Genomic DNA, 23,923 nt, shown 5'->3' on the forward strand with positions numbered 1-23,923 from the left:
TACACATGATCCATGATGTTATAGAAATGAATGACAAAAAGCATACTGTCAATATTTTAGAGACCCTATCGTGATTTGATTTTTTTTTTTTACAACCAATTTCAATTAATTAAACAGTTACTGGAACATTTAGAATCGACACAATGCAAGCTTAAAATATAACTGTCTGGCCAATACCACATACTGGGTTTGTGTTTGATTCTCAAGATAGTTTTGGTGTTTCTCTTCCCGCACAGGTGTTTGCTTATTAACAACGCAATTAACAAAGTAAAAACTTAACTACACGGCACAACTATAGCCACACCATATGGGGGCCCAAGAGCTGTGTTGTATGCATTTTCAAGTATGCGCTTGCTAATAGAGATTGATAACAGAATAAAGCATAAAAGGCAAGTTGAATAAATGTTCATTAACCTTAAATTTTTTAGATATGGCAGAGCCAAAGTATTTTTCATGCCATACACACGAAATACTACACTTAATACGATCAGTTTCGTCTCAGTAGCTGGGGAATGGAGATGTTAATTGGCTGGTCTGGAGATGGAGAGCATGCTGTCTGGTGCCAGAGTCCCTAGATAGACAGAGCATGCACTTGGACCACTCTCACTAACTCAGCAATCAAGATGTCTAGATTTGAATACCATCTTAGTGTAATACAACACAGAACATTCAATTTAAAACAAAACTTAACTTTGGCATCAGTTAATTTCCCTGGCTACACAAAAAGAATCACTTAATGGTCGGGAGAAGCCTGACACAAGGATGTGAAGTAGACTGCCTTTGTTGATATAAAAAGGCAAAAGAATAGCAGCTGCTGCTATGATTGCCATCTGAAGCCAGATACTCCCCTGGTCGGCCGTGAGGCTCCTTCTGTGGCATCGCATTACCTTCAAAGCTTTAGAACCTTTCCAGCAACCTTGAGCTGGGAAGTAATTGGTCACAGTTGAACTTTTGACCCTGGTCTACTCAAAATTAAATTGTGAAGAAAATAAACACTAAACACCTGTCCACAATGAACAAAAGATACTGACTGACAAAACAAAAGTGCACAAAGACACAGCAATAACATAAATAGGAGAGAGGACAAACAAGTATATCTTCAAGTTATAATTTAACTATGAAGATATACAGTACGTGTACAGGACAAAGTTGTGCACCAGTTTAGCATAAGTTTGTACCTGACAAGTAGGTAGTAATTATCTAATGAACATTACTTCCTATAAATTCAGCTAATGCTAACAAATGTTTGCAGCCAAAAAAAAAAAACCAAAAAAAAAAAAACAACATACTGTGAGCTTTCCTGCTCAGCTTCTAGACAAGAGTCTAAAGCACAGGGGGCATGTTTGCTAGTGCCAACCCACTTTACTTTTCCAGCAGTTGGGACTTGAGAAGCTACAGCGTGCAGGTGCACCGTATCTGAATGATTATGAGGGAAAAAGTTCTTCCCATCAGTAACAGTTAGAGGCAATAGGACCCAAAACAGGGCCACCGTGCTGTATAAACACACCCTTCTGCTGCATGTCAGTCAGGTGCTGTAGAAACTACTCATGGCCATGTGGTTAGACTTCACAGCTAAACATGAAATAGTGTTGCTGTGACAGATGCATTAAGCACTCACACTTTTGTGTGATATCATCAACTTGCATTATCAAATTGAGATAATGACTATTTCAATTAAATTTGGAGGCTTAAACTTATCCCTGTGATGTTTTTTGTAGTTGGGGCATCTTTTGTTAGAAGTGCCACTTTTATATTTACAATCAATAAAGAAGTTCAATAAATAATCAATGAACCTTGCACATAATGAACAGGAAAATGGTGTGTCTTGCTCTATTGTCATATAATTCAAATTGTGGATGAGGAATATAGTGCTTCAAGTCCATAATACATGCACTTTCCCCTAAATGTATGAGAGGCCATGTTAGAAACAAAGATTTCTAACAGGTGACCATGTGGTGACATATGAACCTAATTCAGTATCAGTTCATATCAATGGCATTTTGGTTCTCAGCCCTTAGGCTGACATTATGTATGGTAGATAATGTAGAAGATAGCAAGGCTGAACAATATGCAAAAAAAAATATTTTCAAAAGATATGAATCAATATGAATCAGAATTTTCACTGAAAAATGTATAGAAATGATTATGATCTGATTTTTGCTGTGATCTGTACCAAACATGCACAATTCCTCACGTCTAGAGAATATGATTTATAGTTGGGGGCATCCCTGTACCACCACAATGCTTCCATTTATAAAGCATGTTGTGATACATTTTACCTTTGAAATTGCAGCTCCTGTGATGTGGATATTTCACTTGGCAATATTGCGATTTCAATAACATTTAAATTTATTCAGCCTAGAAGATGGTTGGCTAATGTTAACATTAGGTCATTCATTTGGCTGAGCAATACCAGCAAAATGACGAATTTAGTATGCCTGCTGAGAATTGCATGAAAACGCATTAAAGTTCTGCTTTTAGACGCTATACTATTCTTTGTGGGGTTCATCAATAGTGATAAATGATCAGCATATATTTAATGAACGGTAAGATTCGTTAATATATTATTACACTTAGTAAAAAGTAGGCTACCATTTCATGAGATTCAGCAAAAACATGCGGCGTTAAACAACGTTCAAACAACATAAACAGCAAAGTGTCTTAAAAAGGACCTTAATAAGTGAATGCATAATTCCGCAAAACGGATGTTGTAGGCTACCTGTCGAGATTTGCATCCACCTCTTTTCTCAGTATAGAGAGCCTAAGTCCCTCCCCTTCTGGTGGACCACCATGGGTCCATATTTCGGAAAAATATTGTACGGTAGTCAATGGCAGGAGAGAACAAATATTTTAATCCCGTTTGAATTATGCCCTGAATTACACATATGCTCTTTGTCGATTTAAAAGATACATTTTAAATTAAAGAAGTTCGTAGTTTGATGTAAAACTGTTGAGATATAAGACTGTGAAAATACGTAATTACAAAGACCACAAACCCAAAAGTCACATATGTGACGTCGTAACTTTCTCTGTCAATGACGTGAAGCTAACGTTACTGAAGCGAACATCAAAACACTTACATGAGAGGATGATGTGATAAAAGTGCCAGGAGTCATTGGATTAAACACATCAGGTGAGATATATTTCTGAGTGGAACATAGCTACATTATCTAGCTAGTAGCAAGAAAGCAATGAACATTAGCTAGCTTTACCGCGCTAACATGTTGGTGACGTATATTGTGCGAGACGAGAGATGTAGTTCAGTGAGCGGTTTCACACAAAACGACATGTAACTTTACTGTTTTACAACAAAATGCGACTTTCTTGACTTGTAAAATTCTATTTTAAATTGACCAACATCATATGTGTAATTCAGAGTTCAATTCTAACGGATTGTTTCTCGCAACTGACTACCGCACATAATTTTTCCAAAATAAGGTCCCATGAGCCGGAAGCGGAAGTGAGTGACTTAGGCTCTCTATAAAAGAGCGTTACCTCCCGCGAGGTGTATGCAATTCACGGCAGGCATGCAACATTTGCCACAACACCTGCACTGCAAAACATCAGTAGACCTTGTGGGAGCAAGGCCTGATCATTGTTCTAAGCTCACGCAGTCTACCGGAGGTAGATTGTGTCTGACTTGACGGCGCAGTTTTTATTTCCCTATCTATCAAGTCGGCGAAAGTCAGCCAGTTATCTCAAACGCACCTGTTGACTATCAGTTATACAACTTCGACGGCTGTTTTCCAAAGTTAACATAGCTATCCTTATTAGCTAGGCTACTTATATGCTTGCTAATAACTGTTTTGAAGATGGATGTTAATCTACCTGGGTGGCCCGCCCAAGTAAAGCCTATGTATGGGAAACACTGCACTCACTACAGTAAACGAGTCCATCTCTGGAGATTGTCATACCATTTCTGATATCCAACTCCAACTTTATTTGTAAAGCACATTTAATAAAAACAACCAACTGGACCAAAGTTATGTCAATACTGATACGCAAGAATGTTTGTTGCTTCGCATCTATGACACACTGTTCTTGTTTTGATTCATATTCTTTATTGTTTATAAAGATTAAATATGACAGTTAACTTTATTATCCTTTTATGATTTGATAACTGCTAATAAATAAAACAATTTGTATTGGGGAATGTAAACCGTTACTTCGTGCAAGATTTTTTTCTTTGTATTGGGCAAGTGAAAAAAATGCATTAATACTGAAACCTGCATCTTCGCTAGTGCTCGATTCAGATGATGATACCAAGTGCAGACTGTTACAGTGGAAATGAAAGCACCTACTTTAGTTCCTCTCCGCTTCCTGCTATTGCTATCCCTTGAGCGTTAAACATGGGTTGCTGTCTTAACTCACAGTGCCCTGCCTGTGTCTCGTGAAAATGATTTTCTATGCTCATGAGATAAAAAGCCCCTCTATTTTCTAAAGAATGTGATCACATGGTAATTTAACTGAACTTATGACTATAAATAAATAAATATTTTCCTTGTAGGATTTGCTCCTGTGTGCAGGCGATATACTGTACAGTTGACTGTTATGCAGGTGAATGCATTTGTGGTCATCAAGTGAATGCATTTTACATTACATTAATTCATTTAGCTGATGCTTTTATCCAAAGCGACTTACAATTGCTATTTATGTCAGAGGTCACACGCCTCTGGAGCAACTTAAGTGTCTTGCTCAGGGACACATTGGTGGACATGTTACACTGGGGAGTTGAACCCTCACACCAAAGGCATGCGTCTTATCCACTGCCCCATCACCACACCATTTTGCATTCAAAGCCACCAGTCTATTACCTCTATGACACATAACAATTGTCACCAAGTTGCATACACTGAAATACTACACGCTCCAACAAGCGAATCGATCAGCAAAGCATTGCTCATAAGAGTCACACCAACTGTCACACTTCTCATTAAAACAGCCACGACACCGTAGCAGAGTAAACTGTTTTACCTTTAATCAGATTTTTTTCTCACCAGTTTCTGGACACAAGCATCTACTATTAAAACCCAGGGCACTGACCAGATCGCTGAATGCATATAGATATTTATGTACGGTTTTTGGGATCAGATGTTTACTTCTTGGGAAATTAGACGTTTTCAACCCACCAATTTTGTGATTCATGCAACACAGATTTTCTTGTCATCATGCTCTCTCAATAAAATCTCAATCTCAATTTGTTTTACTGCCTCATGTCTGTACGCACACCTCAAGATGACGTTATTCGGAAACCAGTCTTTCAGTTGGCCACAGTGCAATTCAGATAGCCAGCCGCCCCAAGTATATCAGATCAATGCAGCATGACATCACATTCCCAAGTCTCGTTGTTTGGGAAAACACTGTTTACAAATGTATTTACTAGCCACACAGTGCTGACTTTCTTCTAGCATTATCGCCCACAACCTTGCTTTTGCGGCCTTGCTACTGATATGCTGAGGAATGTGACACATGTACAGTAGACATGAGTGTCTCTGTAAAGGGGAAATCACACAAACATAGCACTATAGTTCTGTACTGTATGCACGGTGTTGTCTCAAAAGATTCACAGTATTCACAGATAGTTACCGGTGGCAGCTTCACTACATAAATGTTTTTAGACACTAGGTTGTAATACTTGAATACAAACTCATCTCTACTGACATGAATGGATATTTGAGGTATTAAAAAACTCGGAAAAATAGGGATGGGTCACAATTTTCAAAGTCCTTAAATTATTTTAAAAACTCAAATAGTTTATCATCTTGTCTTCACAAATATATTTTTTTACTGGCGTTAAAACGTGTGTGTGGCACATTCAGTTCGGCTACAGCGCTGTGAGATGCGCCAGAGGCTCAGGTCATAGAATAGGAAATAAAGACTGTTTACAATATGAACGCCACCACACTGCTACTATTCTTTATCAGCAGAGTACTTGAAGAATAGTCGAATGGTTCCCAGTGACTATGGAATAATATTTTTGCTTAAATGGCCAATCATTAGTCCCAATGAGAGTAAACATTAGCCGATAGCCTCTTTGGTATTACTTGTATTAGGGCAGTGTTCGACACAATCAAAACAAACTCAAGTAAAAACTGCAGTGATCTGGGATGGCATGTCATCCTCTCTCTCCAATATCTCTCCGCTATCCCCATCATGAAATATAGGCAACAAAGCCAAAAAAAAAAATCTTTAAAAGATTTTTTTTCTAACTGCAGTGATCTTTGGTCCAGTAAGGAAAACTGTAATTACAAAAAGGGCAGCCACGATACATGATACTTTCTAGATCAAACTAAGCACCCATTCTGCCACATAAGCCAAAACTTCCCTCAGTGTCTGCTGTACCACTAGATTTTTTTCAGCTTAGCATAGGAAAGCAAAAAAACACCCACAGTATGTTATTCATTAATTCCAGGGCAACAAAAGAAGAAGTAGAACTATCAATCAGGGCAGGGAAAGTACAATAACTAGGTCTACATGCCACAGTGCACAGTCTTGAATTTCTCTTTCTACTTTCACCATGTCACAAAAAAAAACACAAGTTTCAGTGAGACCACAGGAACTCCAACTGATCGTTCACTGCCACGTGAAAAACTGGTAGCGCAAACTATCTTGCCTACAATCAGATAGGATACTTTTGTTTTGCTGGTGGTTATGTCAAAACTCTCATTTAGCAGCTCAACTTTTATTATTAACCCCATAACAATTCTATAACCCAAAACCACCACCTTCATTGTGGTAGGCCACAAGACAACACAGACCAAGTTGATTAACGTTATTACAGCCACGTTAAGTAAGATTAACTTGACATTCAATACATGCTAAACTGGCTAAGGTGAGATGGCAGGTCAGGGATGGGAAAGGGACTTTTTTTAAGCTGCTGTCTAAAATTTAAAGTTGTGGTGCAGTTTTCCACCCTGAAGGAGGCTTGTAAGATATTAACTAGCTTAGCTAACATAACAAAATTCAGCACGCAGTTTAGATACATAACGTTTCTGTATTGTACCAGATAAGGACTTTGATATACGATACCCATGACAATCACATGTAAAAGGGGTCCCTTAAATGACGCTTGTCAATTGCACACATTCAGACCAAGTAAAATCCAGCGTGTATAATTCCTTAAATTAAAAGATAAGATTTAACGATAGTAAATTGAAAGTTTGTGTTAACCTAGCCTTCATCATGGTTAAGCGTTAACGTTATCTTGAAATGTTTTGCTGAGTGAAGTGAGTCACTTACGAAGCCAGGTGTTATTAGCTGACATGTATAAAGTAATACAACACTCACAAGTTAAGTCACTCGGTCCATATTGTCCATTTAGCGAGGTTACTGGTAGAAACATCTACTAAAGCTATCATAGTTCGCATAGTTAAAGATCTACAGTTAAGCAACATGTTAAAAAGAAATCAACGGGTAGCCGTGACAACACTGAAGTGATAAACGTTAACAGGTTATTGTCCAATGCACTCGCGTTCATAATTACCACCAACGTCATCGCTACCGCTGTTTGGTAGAATAATAAAACGAATTCACCACCCATAAATTCATTACCGCAATGTGCTGACAGAGCTATCGTTAGCTACGTACGAGGCTTATGTTGAAACTGTTGAAACCTTATACCGCCATAGACAGCCAAAAGCTCGCTAGCTTGTAAGTTTCTAGCTAAGTTATGACTTTGTATTACGTCACATTTAAAGTATCGTTTCAAATGTTTCGCTAAACTAATATCACAAATGACAGCCTTAACTCAACCACTTACCTTCACATAGAGTCACTATAAGTATAATCCAGGGCTTCTCTGAACATGTTATGGACTTATAAATCCATACCATGCACAGTTCGCCTGCATTGCTGCCATCTTGTCCTAGACGACAGGAAGGGAGAGCTTGCTCTCGGTAACGACACCATCTCCCACATTTTAAACATTAAATAACTCCTGCTTATGAGCGTCCAGAAACACCCCACCGAGTCCAGGTTGTAGCTACACAGTTCAAATTCGTCTCCTTCCTCTTTGGGCAAAGTAGCCCATCTCTGAAAGGGTGTCTGTTACCCCTACTAGACGTGCGGTCCAGCGGCCCTGGCTGCCTCTAACATGTCCTTTTTCTCTAGCAACTGCAAGCAAATGTTTGTGAATTGACGGCATTGGCCAGACCAGAGTAATCGATCACCGATCAGATAATTCCCAAAAAATCAGGATTCAGTGGTACATTCATGTCGAATACACTAAAATAGATAAAAAATGGAGACAATATCTTCATAAGAAACGTCATAGTAAACATTTGGTGAGAAGATGCATACTGTATATACATATAGACTAAAGATGGAAATGTTATATTGTGTGTATTTAAAAGGATTAGAGGAACAAAGGAATTAACTGCTGTGATCAGAGACGGTTACCATGTACATTTGGTTGTTAAGCATTCGCTATTTAGGCTACTCCCTTGCAAGTTAATTGAAAAAACAGTGTTAAGAAGGCAGTCACATCCATAGGGTTGAGAAGGCTTTATCGGTGATGGCAATAAGTGGTCATAAATGAGTGGTAATCAACTGAATGAGGAAAATAGCTTCTAGTGATAAGTGTTGATATGTAAAATTCTTAGGTGATGTACAACATCAGTAGGTTGGTTCCATTGATCAGTTTCTGAAATTTGCTTCATATTTGAAAATGCAATGGCAGAACGTAATGATAACAATTGATGTTCTTACTTCTTTAGCAAAATGTCAACAGCAGAGTTAGCAAATTAGTGGGGGAGGACAAGCTGAAGTCTACTGCTCAGACAGTCAGGAGGCACCCAGCTGACAGAGTAAGCTGCTCATAAACCCCTCGGTGTCTGGGAAGGCCAGCTCTAATCTAATCCTCCAAAATACATACAATGTCTCTCCCAGTCCCCACCCCAATTACAGACAACAAACCACCAGATGGAAAGCAGGTGTGGACACCGTTTGTATAACTTGGTGGTTCATGAGTAAACACAGCTGGGGTGGATTAGTCCACACCTCTACAAGCCCTTTAAAGGTTTGTACATTCTTTCCTTGTGGAAGACACAGGGGTGAGCCGAGGGATGTTGCATGCATTCACCATCAAATCTAGAAAACCATATTCTTTAATACTCTTACAAGAAAGTATTATTAACAGTGTCCTACAAAGATATGCTAACAACCTCAAATCAACCAATAATCATGTCAGGGTTTCCAGATTTTACTCAACTGTTTTTTTCTTCTCCACAAATGTTGGGTTCAACAAGACTCAATCACAATCACACTCAGAACAGTGTAAAAACATCTGCAGTTTAATTAATAGCAGAAAAACATTACTATTGTAAGATCACATTAGTTCACTTCATGACGGGTGTTATGTCTGCAGGTGAGGAAAAATAATTACACTTGTTAACTTGTGATCAGGTAACTGCTCTATGGTCTTTTGCTCTGGTCTGTTTCAGGTTGTTGGCCAGATGACACACACAAGCGCGCGCAATTGCTATATTGATAGCGGTGGTTACTATTTGTCTCCCCCTACTGGTCAGCAAGATGACCTGCATTGTACAGTACTGAACGAGCTGTTAGATGTTTTTATGATTTGAGTCACCAGAACAATTGTGTATAGTCCTACATAGTGGGTGGAGGGATTGGAGTTATAGGGTAGAACAAATATGACGGTTTGTATATGTCTAATGATCACAGTGAGAGATTTGCGGTTGCATTTGAACCACCCAAATGTACGTGCATAAACATAGGCTCTACACGCTATAGTAAAACATTATTTGCTAGTGTTTTAACTCAGGGGTGCTGCACACACGATAGACTAACATTTAAAATTATGCATCATCTGTTTATTAGTAATAGGCGACTAAAGTCTATTGCAGGCAAATGCTACAATATATGCCTCGCATTCAACCATAGGCCTCCACACATACCACTTATCCATTCCTTTCTGACTGCAAGAAATAGCGTGATTACATATTGCAACATTTAATTTGCGCAGTCACACATACGTTTTTACACGTTGGATCCATATCAGGTTAGGTCACGTTTTATTTTGAAGGATTCGCGCCGGAAGTGTTATTGTTGTTGCTGCTGAGGGCGGAGCGGAACACAAGTTTCACGCCATTTTGAGACAGTGGCCAACCGTTGAGCAGCTTTATGCTTTAGGCCAGTGTGTTCGACCCATTTGAAGCTATGCCGATTGCTTAGTTGTTTTTAAAAAATTGCCATCACGTTATTATTTGAGCGTTAATGCAACTGATATAACATTTAGCACCTAGATCACCCTTTCAGCCATGTCCACCGAGGGAACAGCCGACCAGGTAACGTTAGCTATATGTAGTTCGAAGCTAACCCTTACCGAAACGCTAGCATAACTTAGCTTGTGTATTATTCTTGGATAATGTTAGCAAGTCGATTCTGCGGCAGTATGTGCATTCTATTGTTAGTTTTTATACGTCCACATTAGCTAGAATACACAATTACAGACAGTTTAGCGTTTTGTCGTAAAATTGCAAGTTTCTCCTGTTGTAACGTTACGCCATGTTGCCTAACGTTAGCTAACTAAGTGTAGCATTGTCGCTACTTACCGTTAGTTGTCCAGCGATAACGCGTTAAACGAACTTATCAAGTTAACATGCATGTGATGTTATTAACGTACGATTACGTTAGTCCTCGCCATAGATAGTAGTTTTCTCGGTGCTGGAAACGTCTCTCGTGTCACTTAGAAAGACATAGCTAACGTTAGCTAGCGTACAAACACGGTGTAGAGTGATTGTAACTTGATTTACCTATCAAATATTCGCAATGCTGTTGTTTCTGATGGTTCTATCGCATGCTACAGGCGCCTACCCAAGCATGCAGGGCCCCATTAATCGGTACTTAACTCATCCCAATATTATGAGCCTGTATTTAATCTTATGTCCCCAGCCGTGGGCCCCTAGAGTTGTCACCACAGTGCACTGCAAGTCCATTCAGCAGCATAACCATTTTGTCCTGTGCCTTTTGTGTTGTCTTGCAGGCTGCGGCAGAGTATATTCCAGAGAAGGTGAAGAAGGCAGAAAAGAAGTTGGAAGAAAACCCATATGACCTTGACGCATGGAGCATTCTGATTCGAGAAGCACAGGTTTAGTGACACAGAGTTGCATTCCTCGGGTTAAGCAAACTGGGAATATGGGTGGGGAGGGGGGGTTGGTGGTGATATGGGGTTAGGAGTTATAGACTGTTACAATACAAAACCATTTCATCTTTTTCCCCCCACATGATTGCTTCTTCATATGTCAAATAGTGTGGAATGTAAATGCATTCTCCTTCTTTAGAACCAACCCATAGATAAAGCAAGGAAGACTTATGAGCGACTTGTCACGCAGTTCCCGAGTTCTGGCAGATTCTGGAAACTATTCATTGAAGCAGAGGTTAATACATTTTCTTTTTTTTAGTGTGCATGGCTGAGGATTTTCCTAACATGATCAACAATGTGATTTTCACACAAACAAAATGTCTCTTAGTTCAGTGAAGTTTAAAGTCACAATTCTTGTTTTGAATCACTAGGCCTGACTACGTTGCTACTAGCCTGTTTTCGTTGCAAGTATATTATCAATGGTCAACAGCAACAAATAAAGACATTTTGACAGTTGAAAGCATTTACCTGCATAAGAACATCCTACACAATGGACCTGGATTTAACCTAGCTTTAGGCTGATGAAAGAAGATTTCGATTTCAGGCTCTAGCTAGACTCATTAAGAATTGTGCCTTTAAACACAAACAAAGGGGAATTTAGCTCTAACCATTTCTTTTTCAGAATTATTTTATGTTCCCAGGATTTAAAAAAAAAAAACAACCAGCAAACATATTCTCTGCGTCGTATTTAAATGGGGTAAAGTGCATTTGTTGCATGTTTGGTCTGCAACAGTATTAAAACTATTTTAATGGTATTGGAGTGCATTAGCCTTTTATTCACTTGTCGTGTCAATTTATTGCCTCCTGTGTCATTTCTTTCGGGTAATTTTATAAACAAATATTTTGATTGTGTGGCCCATTTTTTTCCCCTTGAGACTCCCCCACTCCTCCTGAATATATGACCAGTGACCCATTTGCCTTGATGCCATCAACATGCTTTGCTATTAATGCAATCAGCTACTGATTGGATGATTCATTTCCCCTTGCACATAATCATTTGTGCTAACCCGGTGAAGTGCACATTCTGATGCCCTCCACCTGTGCAGATGACTACTGCAGCTGGTGTTAAAAAAAAAACATTGCTTGCACAAAGCTGCACAGCATTATCAAGCATCAGAATTTAGCTTCTTAGTTTAAAGTCCAGTGTGTAGTTCTGGAAAATGATCTCTGTTGCTATATGTTGAGGTTGTTGTGGTTTGTTGTTGTGGAGTTGCTCCCCTGGGTGAAGCTACCCTCTGGCCCTCCCCTATTCCTCTCACCTCCTGTCTTCACTCACTTTGATTACCCAGTACAAGAAAGGCCTGGTGTGATATTTCACATATGTAATGAAATGGGGGGGGGGGACACAATGCTTCCTTTTCCAAATGATCTAAGCCTCTTAGGAACAGTCCTTAATAATTTACCCTAGCCTACAGATGGCACTAACTGCACTTGTGCCAGCAAAGCATAAGGTGCTCCACACTACTAATATATTGCCCGCTCCGGCAAAGATGACAGCCAGCAACAACCTAAAGAAAGCTAGAGCAGAGCTGTTTCTACAAATGGTATATGCAGAACATCAGAAAATAAAATTGAGTAGATTTAGACATCCTAACATCACCAACATTTTTGTGGCAGGCAAGTTCATTTCTCTTATAGGTGACCCAGATTTCATATTTTTATTCCCTTAGAAACAAGCTTAATTACCCTGAGATTTACATATGTATTTGTGCCCAATATGTGTAAATTCCCAGACATAAATGTTAATCTTACACAGGTGCAGCTTTGGACTGTGATTGTTGGAAGGTGGGTAATTACCTAAAGCGTCTGGAGTATGGGGACAATGTTACTGACAAGTTCATTTATAGTAGACACATTAGATATTAGCACCAAGTTAAGTCCCTTTTAGGCTTTCCTTTTTTAGATTCCTGCCAAATAGAAATCACTCACTCAGAATACCCTTTTGAAAATAAAATGTTTTAAGGGGAAGATAAGCAAATTACATTATACTGCAAATAGTCCAGTCCCTTTAAAGTAAAATAAAGAAATGTTTATTTTGAAGATAATTTATTTTCAGCCAATTTCTATTGACCTATTTATTATTATTATTATTACTAAATTTCAAACTGCAATCTTCAGTCCAAAACATATAATACTAATAATTAGTGTGACATTATTATTTATTTATTGGAGAAAAAGTAGACAATTACACAATTTAGATTTTTAATCCATTTGTTGGTTTTAATAGCTTACAACTCATTTGCTTTTCATAGTATAAATACACCTACCTAATTCGGTAAGTATGTGGATGAGCTCTTATTCCCACACCCTACATTATTACTTGTAGGTTAGGACTATACCTTAACTGATCAAAGGTGAAAACCATCATTACCTTACAAAACCTACTTGCGTGAAAGGCTCCATATTCTGCTCTTATTGTGTATTCTCGTGAGAGAGTCTGGTTGTCAAGATTTTACGTGGACCTCATTTGTAAAAGTTGCACACCAGGCAAATCACACCAAGTATTGGTAGTATTCATTACTCTCCTCTTTTAGAGAGTCCAGCTCAGTCAGGATTATCCACACATTACATTCACAGAAATGCCTAGTTGAGTATTATAAACTTGATCAGCAAAGGTCTGACACAATGCAGGACTCAATTGTTTTGGCCCCATAACATGATTGTTAAAAACAACATGCAGTAAAGATGTGACTTGTGAGAAGAGCATATTGAGGCAAACTTTCCCAGTCTGTCGGTCTTTGAGACTATTTCAGGATACTTTTTTTGTCATGCTTTCTAAAAACCCTTTCATTGGGCAGTGTAAGCCATGACAGAGAAAAAATGTATTGTTTATCTTGAGCGAGAAATCAGGAGGAACTTAAAAAATAAAATAAAATAAAAAATCTTGCATAGCTCAAATCAGCTTAGTCTATTTTTCTCTATTGTAATTTATACGGCATAAATTATCTAAAAGCTTTCACCAAATGCAGTCCAGTTACTCTGCTTTCACAGCTGGATTGTAGAAATAGTGCACAATTTCACACTTTTTAATTGTGCAATGTAGAAAGATAATATCAGCCAGTTATGTGCATTTACTGGGCCTGTGAATATTCCATCCCCATGTGGACAAAATTCATCATAATTTTGATACAGTGTGGCTGTTTCCATTCCGTTTTTAAGGAAATTGATTTGGCCAGAGACATTTTCCATGCAGTCGTATTTGACAAATAGCAAAGATGTCATGCTTTATTTTCCTGATAGGAATTATGCTGTTTCACAAATCTTTTTCTGCCTCCTACATCCTGCATTTGTTTAAATGTTATCTAACTTTATTTGGCTGACCTTTCTTTTCTCATATTAAAGTAAGTTAATGGTGTGGTTAAAGGATCATATAGGTGTGTTGCAGAGTGTTTCTAGCAGTGATCTTTAGCAGAGTTTGTGCTTCATGAGGCGGTTTATGTAACATGCTCACCCCTTAAAGCAGCTAGATGAGGTGTTGTAATGTTTACCTCTAGAAACATCTGTAACCATCTCACCAGCATATTATACCATTATTGCTGTCTTAACTCATGTGCATTATGTAGCTGATCTACTTCAGGGTAGCATAAGGAAACACTTCCAGGATTTACATATGTTGCTGTATAGGCTTATTGTAACCAAATGTTTTACACACTGAAAAATGTCCATTTAGCCATACAAAGTCTTGGTTATCCAGAGAAAGCCTAATTGAATTGTTTCAAAATGTCATACTCCAGATTGTATATCTTGGGCATTATGTGATGTTTTGCAGGTGAATGAACTGACCTCTTGGCTAAAAATAAACATCAGTAGATGCATGTTCCAAATACCATGCCTCTTGTCTCTGTTTTGTAATGAAGGAAAAAGCTTAATGTGTCAGTGTGCAGTGCCTGGAATGACATGGAAAAATAATGTAGGTCAGTCTTTTTTGGGGGGAAAGTACCCTGAAGGCACTCTTGACATCAGTTGGCTTTTACTGCATTGTTAAACAAAGATCCAGCTTTAAGAAATAATTTTCTTAGAAAATATACTTTTGTAGGTGTCAAGTGTTGAGGTCGTACAAAATTTTCCATGTGTTGTATGAGAGATTCATTCGGCAGTTTTGAATTGCATTGCTTCGTTCATTAATTGCATAAATTACTAAAATGAACTTTTCATCTTGGAATGTTGAAGTTTTCTTTTGGATGTTGGGTACCATTTGTACATGCCAGGGTGGAGAAAGATGTTTTAAAGGTATGATTGTGGGCCTTTGATCAATCGCAGACAGTTGAGAGGTGACAGGATGCAAAAGGAGAGAGAGGGGATCCAACCAGGGATGTTGCGATCACAGTATATGGAATGCGTCTCTTTGTAATTATTGACTCTCTTACATCAGTGCACTGCACCTTCTCAGTTTACAAAGCAGGTAAAGACCCGATGACACTATTACTTTGTCTTTTCCAGGCTAGTTTACTTTTGCTTTTTTACTTAGTAGAGCACATTCATGTAAACATAATGGGATGGGCCCGGGGTGCGAATACCACAGAAACAGCCCTTCCTGTCTGTACCAGAGGGTGCTGGGAGACTGTTGCCTCAACTCAGGCCATACAGTGCAACCATGTTTACCAAGGGAGCACACTGACACTCTTTTTTGAAAAACATCAAATACTGTATTTCTCAAATTCTGACCACCTTTTTCAGTATCTTTGTTAAAGTTAGTATTTAAAATCTGCATTCTGAACTTTTTGTCAGGATTTTTTTTCTTTAACCCGTGGTCACTGGTGTTTTTCTGGGTTATGTGGTGCAATATAGATAGAAAATAAACCCCTTTTTAAAAGGAATTTCTTGTGTGAATTTCACTTTGTTGATCTTCCCCGTGTGTGAGTGATTATATTTGCATGAATGCATGTTTCCTTCAAGCCATAAAAATAGGAGACATATGAATTAACATTAACATTTACATTCTTATTTCCAGATCAAGGCTAAAAACTATGACAAAGTAGAAAAGGTAAGTGTCCATCATGAAAGGTGACTAGTGTATTATTTTGATAGCTGTGTATGTATAATGTCCATTTAAGGCATTATTGTATAACAAGGCATCTAAAACAAATGTGCAAGGCATGGCATTTTGGAACCCGCACAAAATGTGTGCAGATGGGAGAACTTTTAAAAAAAAAATTTTTTTTAATGGAGTTCTTTGAAGTGTAACTTGATTTGCCGGCATTACTGGCTTGCAGCCATAGCTGTTATTTTGTACATTCTGTAATTTGTACTGGCTTTGTTATCAGATTATAAAATGAATATTTGTTATTTTTGTCTTTGTTGGTCCCACCTTGTTTTCTACTTTTAATAAATAATGTGAGCGCCTGAATGTCATCAACACATTTGTATCCCGTCAGCTTCATATTCGTTAGAGTTTTTGGAGGAACTCACTGAAATGTAGGCCACATCTGAGGCCTGTCTAATGAAGCAGGATATCTGAAGTGCCCTGCACTGTGCTGAGTAAAACCTGGACCCCCCCCCCCTCCAGTCTGGCACATGGGCTAAAGTAAAAACCGCTTTTCTGAGTAATCCTCCTACATAGGATATGCCACTAATGATCAGCCTGCTAGTTTGAGCATGGGTTAATAAAACCAAATCAATGAAACACTTTAGAAGGATGGTCGTCTTGTGGAATTTATACAGTATATATTATTATATTTTGTACAGTAATTTAAAATGTCAGTTTATATCTGTTCCAGATATTTTATCTTTCTGTATTTTCGCTGATGTAGTTGTTTCAGAGATGCCTAATGAAAGTCTTGCACATTGACCTGTGGAAATGCTACCTCTCATATGTTCGAGAGACCAAAGGGAAGCTGCCTAGCTACAAGTAAGAGAGCATGCCACACTGTGAGGTTAAGCATGTTCACATATTGTCATGCTGTACTGTAAAATTCACATGTTACTGAATAGATTTATTTTCTCATCCTCAGAGAGAAGATGGCCCAGGCGTATGACTTTGCGCTGGATAAAATTGGAATGGAAATTATGTCTTATCAGGTACATAGATCTGAACTATTTATTTGTAACTGTGTGTGAGTTTCTATGACCTACTGTCACCTAACAGCTATTCATCTCCTCTACCAGATTTGGGTGGACTACATCAACTTCCTCAAAGGAGTGTAAGTTTCTTTTTTCCTGTAATATTGGGAGACTTTATAAACTGCATTAGCAACCTCTTAAACGTCATATTTGTTTTGTGCTCCATTAGAGAGGCTGTGGGCTCATATGCAGAGAACCAACGGATCACAGCAGTACGGAGGGTGTACCAGAGAGGCTGTGTGAACCCCATGATCAACATTGAGCAGCTCTGGAGAGATTATAGCAAATATGAGGAGGTGAGTGACCCACCCAGGCCTCTGGCCTCTATCTGTCTACCTGTGTATGTGTGCACATAGGGGGTTTTAGCTGTTAAAGACTGACTTGTCTATTTCATGAACAGGGAATCAATGTGCATTTGGCCAAAAAGATGATTGAGGATCGAAGTAGGGACTACATGAACGCCAGGAGAGTGGCAAAGGTAATTGAACAAGTCGTCATAAATATGTACAGGCCTGTTTTGAACCTTGTGCTATATATATTGAAAAGTCTTTGTAAACTGATTATATATACTGATTGTTGTATGGTTTGTGTAATTCAGGAGTATGAGACTGTGATGAAGGGGTTGGACAGGAACGCGCCCTCAGTACCACCCCAGAACTCTCCTCAGGAAGCCCAGCAAGTGGAAATGTGGAAGAAGTACATCCAGTGGGAAAAAAGCAACCCATTGCGCACAGAAGACCAGACCCTCATCACAAAGAGAGGTGACTTTTTGTGGACTGTGATTTTGTGGTCAAATTTTAACACAACACAATATATTGTGTTAAAATTTGTAAATTATATGTGCATCCAAAAGGCCTGTGATTCCAGAAAATCCAGTAAATCCTGTAGGAACGCAGCCACTAGAGGGCGACATTGACACTTTTCTCCCCACTCGTGGTTTCGATTCATTGATTCTGGATTTAATGAAGACCAGACGTGGTAGTTAATTGCTGCTGTGTTCTGTGGTGCAGTGATGTTTGCCTATGAGCAGTGCCTGCTGGTGCTTGGCCACCATCCAGACGTATGGTATGAGGCAGCACAGTACCTGGAGCAGTCCAGCAAACTGCTAGCAGAGAAAGGGGTAAGAGATAAAACCTTTCAGACACATGTTGAGTATTTTTCAGAGAAGCCATGCTTGAGCTCTCCTATAATTCTTAAAATGTTTTCTGTTCTGTCAGGATATGAATAACTCCAAGCTGTTTAGTGATGAGGCAGCGAACATCTATGAACGTGCCATTGGGACTCTTCTGAAGAAGAACATGCTTCTGTATTTTTCATTTGCTGACTATGAAGAAGTGAGCGCCCAGTTGCTTACTCAGCACAAATTGTAATCAATAGGCCAAGAGACGCAGCCACTCATCAACATGTATCTTTTGCTTTCCTCGCAGAGTCGCATGAAATACGAGAAGGTCCACAGCATCTATAATAAGCTGCTGGCCATTGAGGACATTGACCCCACGCTGGTCTACATTCAGTACATGAAGTTTGCCAGGAGGGCAGAGGGGATCAAATCTGGTCGCACCATCTTCAAAAAGGCCCGAGAGGATCTACGCACACGTCACCATGTGTATGTGACGGCAGCGTTGATGGAGTACTACTGCAGTAAGGTAAATGCTCATAATCACATATTTGGTATGTGTACGGTGTGACTAAAATCAATCTCACAAACGTCTATTTTTTTTCTCTCTCTCCATCTTTCCACACAGGATAAATCGGTGGCTTTCAAGATTTTCGAGCTTGGTTTAAAGAAATATGGCGACATTCCAGAGTACATACTGGCATACATTGATTACCTCTCACACCTTAACGGTGGGTTATGTATAATTGCACAAAAATGTGTGAAATACGTTCTTTACTACTAATCCATTAATGTGAGTGGAGATGTTTTGATACTATTGCTGAATCAGTTGATACCGAGGAAGCAGTGATGTCCTGATATCAGCTGTTAGAAGATGAAAGATGTTCCATTATTGTCATAGTAATGGAAGATAAATGCATAACCCTCTTTTTTTTTTCTTCTTCTTCTCTCTCCAGAGGACAACAACACCAGGGTTCTGTTTGAACGTGTCCTCACCTCAGGAAGCTTGTCACCTGAAAAGTCAGGGTAACGTATTAATTAAGTTGGGTTATGTATGCAACTGATGTAATAATCGATATTTCTTAAAGATGTTTGCTGATTTTTGGTTTTCATTCATTGTTCAGCGAGATCTGGGCTCGGTTCCTAGCTTTTGAGAGCAACATAGGAGACCTGGCCAGTATTCTGAAAGTGGAGCGCAGGCGATTCACTGCCTTCAAGGATGAGTACGAAGGCAAAGAAACAGCCTTGCTAGTAGATAGGTACAAGTTTATGGACCTGTATCCCTGCTCGGCTAGTGAGCTCAAGGCCCTTGGATACAAGGTGTGTATGTTGCCCTTTAAAGATGACACAACGGTTATACAGATCTGGCTTTTCGCTCAGCTGATATTCAAACAGTTTCTCCTGTGTGTTCGTAGGACGTGTCTCGTGCCAAACTGGCAGCGCTGCTCCCAGAGACTGTGGTGGCGCCCTCTACACCTGCACTAAAGGATGAAGCTGACCGTAAACCTGAGTACCCCAAACCTGACACCAATCAGATGATCCCCTTCCAGCCACGTCACCTCGCCCGTACGTAGCCCATATCTGGTGTTCTCCCAAGTCCACTGGATGTTGTAACAAATCTCTTCTTTTCTATATTTACTTACTACATGAAATGATCCATCTTTGATGTAGCCTCTTGTGTTCCTCCCCACAGCTCCAGGTTTGCACCCTGTCCCTGGTGGAGTTTTCCCAGTCCCCCCAGCTGCTGTTGTCCTAATGAAGCTGCTCCCTCCACCTACGTGCTTCACTGTGAGTAGTAGCAGCAGTAGCTTAATACTATAAAGCTCATATTCACTGCTAAGGAATAAAAGACGAAAGCAGCCTTTTTTTGTTTCTACTTGAATGCAAAGAGTCTGTGATTGTTTCTCGCTGCAGGGTCCCTTTGTTCAAGTGGATGAGCTTATGGAAACATTCAGGAGATGCACACTTCCTGAGAGTAAGTTGTTTTTGTCAGCACTTTAGATGAATCCAGACCATTTCTATTTTTAGCCACGTGGCTCTGGTGATGGAAATGTCAGTCAGTCGGTCATGTGACCAACACTTTGGAACAGGGTAAAATATCTTGACAGCTGTCAGATAAAATGCGTTCTAGTGTGTCATACAATTGTTCTGCCCCCTATCTGACATGTTACTGATGTATTTTCTGTCTCGTTAGCTGTCGATGCTGCTGTAGAGCTGATCACTGGTAGACAGCCCGACGCAGGAGGGGAGGGCAATGGATCCATGGAGAACCATGCTATTGCCAAGTCACTCAAGAGGCCTAACGCTGACTCTGACGAGGAGGATGACAAAGGAGCTGTGGCTCCGCCCATACACGACATCTACCGCGCACGCCAACAGAAGAGGATTCGATAAACTAAACGAAAACACACACTGAACCCAACAAGAATGTAATCTTAAACAGGTGGTCCTATGGAGTAAACCTACGTGTCCACATTTCTGAGGGCGTCTTGACAGATTCTAGATGCGTTGATCTCTGTACAGAAGACAAGCATACATGCACACACACACACACACACACTCACACAGACATACGTACAGTATGTACACCTGAGTGTTCTTGTTTGTTTGTTTGTTTGTCAGCAGTTTTTATTTTTAAAGACTGACCATTATACTGTACAAAATTTTTAATTCAACTTTTGATTTTGGCACACAGCTCAGTTTTGGCCTTGTGATGTTCCAGTGATGGCAAAGTGGAATCAAACTTTTTTTTAGATAACTGAAGGAAACACAATTCCTTTCAATAAAAGTTGGAAAAAAAATTCAACCATAATTTGCTTCTTTATTTGGCTTTAACTTGAACTGATTTATTGCTACCTCTCTGTAACTGACTAGACATGTTATCAAGACTCTAGCACAGCCATGCTGGGCCTTATCATTACAACTAGGGGGCAGCAGATTCCACTCAGTTGTTTATCTGAAAGGATCAATCATCCTCTTTTAAAAGTCAGATGTAAATGAGCAGGATTTCATAGGCTTACATGTATCCAATAAACATAAGGGCAAGATAGCTTTAAAAAAGTTTTATTTGGGAAATGGTTTGCTTCTATTTGCATTTTAGTTAGATGTAGACTTAAGATTGAAAATGCAAAGTAACAATGTTTGCTGTAGTTGTAAAAAAAAAAAAAAAAAAAAAAGGGCAAAGCTTTGAGCTGATACTAATTTAAGCAGCATTAACTCATATCAGATAGTTCTTTAGTTGTGACAAACTCTACTTAATTGAAAAAATAATGAGCATTTTCCGATGTCAGCCAGCTGCTTATTTTCACATTGGTCTGGGTATGTCATTATTTGTCTGACCAGCACAGCTTTTGTTCTGAGTGTGTGGCAGCCTATCTCAGTGCTGAGCCTATTCACAGGTAAAGCATTTTACGCAGAACGCCACTCTAGTGCTACATGATGAAGTCTGAATGCTACTTTAACATTTGGAAAATTGCCAGTTGCGCTTAGAAACCGAAACAAGTGAGTGTAATAAAAAATAAAAAAAATAGCTCTATTATATATCTTATATATATATCTTCACCTTGTGGGTGTTTGTATTTAATAGCTTCTGAATGATAAATGTTAAGAGAATCATTTGTTTCCCTAAATGTGTTGTTGTAGAGCTCTCTACAAACCGTACCTATGAAGCAATGTAACTGTTGGCCCTTTCTAATTGCCCTGCTGTGAATTTGAAGTCACTGATTACAGCTAGACAACCGTCAGAACATATTAAGAGTTAGCTGATCTTTCTTTTTTTCATTGGCATATCTAACTAACACGAAAAACAAAAGGTCCTGGAAATGAAAGTACCACTCATTTTCATCTTTGATTTGAATTTGATAAGCTGATGTTTGCAGATGTTAAGAGGACATTAGCTGGAGGCTGGAAATGTTAAAGTAACAATGATAGAATACGAGAAACAGTACTGGCCTGGTAAAAAGTGAAAACATTATATTACTTCGAAACTACTTTTTTATTTTACAGAAAGACTGCACAACTACAATTTGTTTTTTTGTTTTTTGTTTTTGTTTTTTTTTTTTTGTTTTTTTTTTTAAACCTGTCCTGCCCGGCAGCCTGGTATAGAGTATAATGACCTGGATACCATATTGTGCCAGACAGATTTTACTTTAACAAGAGAGTATTAAAATACTCCTTTTTCTGTTTTATTATTTATTTAATTATGTATTGATTTGTCACCGGGCCGGACAGGGGGGCAGACACGGGGATGGGGGGGCACAAACAGACAGCACAGAGAAAGGACAACACCTGCAAGAGAAGGGGGAAGGAGGAGGTGGGGACAACAGGGAAAAGCTGTGGGAAACACCAATTGCAGAAAGCAACAAAACCTGCAAGAGAACAGAGAGGGGGGCTTGGGGAGGAGAAAAACAACAACAAACAAACACAAACAAAAAAAACAATTAAAATAATAATAATAGTAAAAGACAACCAGCCGAACAGCAGCAATAAACAGCTGACATATTAATGACATATTAAGACAACTAAGAGAACAATGAAAACAAGAAACAGTCACACACACTAAATAAGCAACACAACACAGCCACGAGAGCTGGAATAATAATTAATTTAAATAAGTAACTGAAAGAAAAGCATCAGGAATAATTCTACCAGGGACAACCTAAGTTTGTTTGTGTGTGTCTGTGTGCGTGTGGGTGAATGTGTCTGTATGTGTGTGTGTGTACATGTGTGTGCGCATAAGCCTGTTAAAGAATGTAGTTGTTAGAGAGAGTGGGACGCCACGACTGTAACAGGCAGGCAAGAACCCCAGTAGCCAATAGGGGTGGAAGAAAGAAAAAGAATAAATCAAATCAAAAAAAAAAAAGATTCCCAGATGCACCGCGATGCAAACGCAGAAGACCCCGACCCAAATGCCAGTTGACAACGTAATGCCGACGGAACGCAAAAGAGGAAGAGCAGCGCCCGGACCGACCGCGGCGCGGACACAACATAGACCAGTGCCCCCCCCCCATCCAGCACCCCACCGCCGCGCAGCAAACAACCACAATGCCCAAATGCCACGCAATCATCAACACCAATGCACAAGTGACGAGCCCAACGCGCACACTGCGCGAGCACGGCGACACCCATGCCCAGCAGCCCCCCGCGAATCCCGCGTGCGAGGTCGGGCAAATGAGAGAGAGCAAACGGAACAACAGGACAGCGAAAGCCAGCGGAGAGAAACACCAGCAGCAAGTCCCAGCCTGGCAGCAAACGCGCCGCACAGGTCACCGTGCACCCGCCAATAAAAGTCCACCGTCCCCCCAACCGCCGGAAAAAACTAAGGCCGCCGGCGCCAGCCGACATCCCCCATGCCCAGCGCGCCCCCCGGCCGCCATGCAACACCAGCCAAACCAGCAACGAGGCAAAATCAACTAGCTCAGCTGCATGCCACCAACAACCCACCCATCCATCAAGGGCCGAGAACTCCAGGCACAAACCCAGAACAAACCGGAGCACAGCCCTGCCCCGCACCCACACTGCACATCCCGAAAACTAACTATATACCTCAGTATCCAGAGGGGTCCAACAACTGGCCGACAGAGAAA

General features: G+C 39.7%; 2 protein-coding genes across 4 annotated transcripts in view; one reads left to right on the forward strand and one right to left on the reverse strand.

The window, feature by feature from the left end:
* hipk3b (homeodomain interacting protein kinase 3b) overlaps positions 1-8,097 on the reverse strand; it is a 40,983-nt gene extending 32,886 nt beyond the window's left edge. Inside the window, exon 1 of one of the 2 annotated variants that reach the window (XM_046032137.1) lies at positions 7,760-8,097. In XM_046032137.1, coding sequence (XP_045888093.1) covers positions 7,760-7,832 — 73 coding nt within the window. In that variant the 5' untranslated portion in view covers positions 7,833-8,097. The remainder of the gene's footprint in view (positions 1-7,759) is intronic. The other variant, XM_046032138.1, reaches the window with a different exon arrangement.
* Positions 8,098-10,081: 1,984 nt separating this feature from the next.
* Positions 10,082-21,144, forward strand: cstf3 (cleavage stimulation factor, 3' pre-RNA, subunit 3). Of its 2 annotated transcripts, none has more exons than XM_046032745.1 (20): positions 10,082-10,304; positions 11,003-11,107; positions 11,301-11,396; positions 16,113-16,145; positions 16,912-17,009; positions 17,113-17,179; positions 17,267-17,301; positions 17,391-17,517; positions 17,622-17,699; positions 17,820-17,982; positions 18,232-18,341; positions 18,439-18,555; positions 18,649-18,867; positions 18,967-19,069; positions 19,295-19,364; positions 19,463-19,658; positions 19,754-19,904; positions 20,032-20,126; positions 20,253-20,313; positions 20,533-21,144. In XM_046032745.1, the coding sequence occupies exons 1-20, from the start codon at positions 10,278-10,280 to the stop codon at positions 20,730-20,732; spliced, it is 2,151 nt and encodes a 716-aa protein (XP_045888701.1). In that variant the 5' UTR covers positions 10,082-10,277; the 3' UTR covers positions 20,733-21,144. The 2 variants fall into 2 exon arrangements, with proteins under 2 accessions (XP_045888701.1, XP_045888702.1); XM_046032746.1 differs by having other exon boundaries at positions 19,295-19,358.
* Positions 21,145-23,923: the final 2,779 nt, after the last annotated feature.

The sequence above is a fragment of the Micropterus dolomieu genome, linkage group LG20 (assembly GCF_021292245.1).
Source record: "Micropterus dolomieu isolate WLL.071019.BEF.003 ecotype Adirondacks linkage group LG20, ASM2129224v1, whole genome shotgun sequence".
Lineage (NCBI taxonomy): Eukaryota > Metazoa > Chordata > Actinopteri > Centrarchiformes > Centrarchidae > Micropterus > Micropterus dolomieu.

What these genes read in the sequence shown, in the direction of transcription:
- cstf3 (XM_046032745.1), top strand. Translation starts at nt 10,278, where the DNA reads ATGTCCACCGAGGGAACAGCCGACCAG. An exon ending in ACTATGACAAAGTAGAAAAG is followed by an intron (nt 16,146 to 16,911) that starts GTAAGTGTCCAT and finishes TCGCTGATGTAG; the next exon opens with TTGTTTCAGAGATGCCTAAT. An exon ending in TTACCTCTCACACCTTAACG is followed by an intron (nt 19,070 to 19,294) that starts GTGGGTTATGTA and finishes TTCTCTCTCCAG; the next exon opens with AGGACAACAACACCAGGGTT.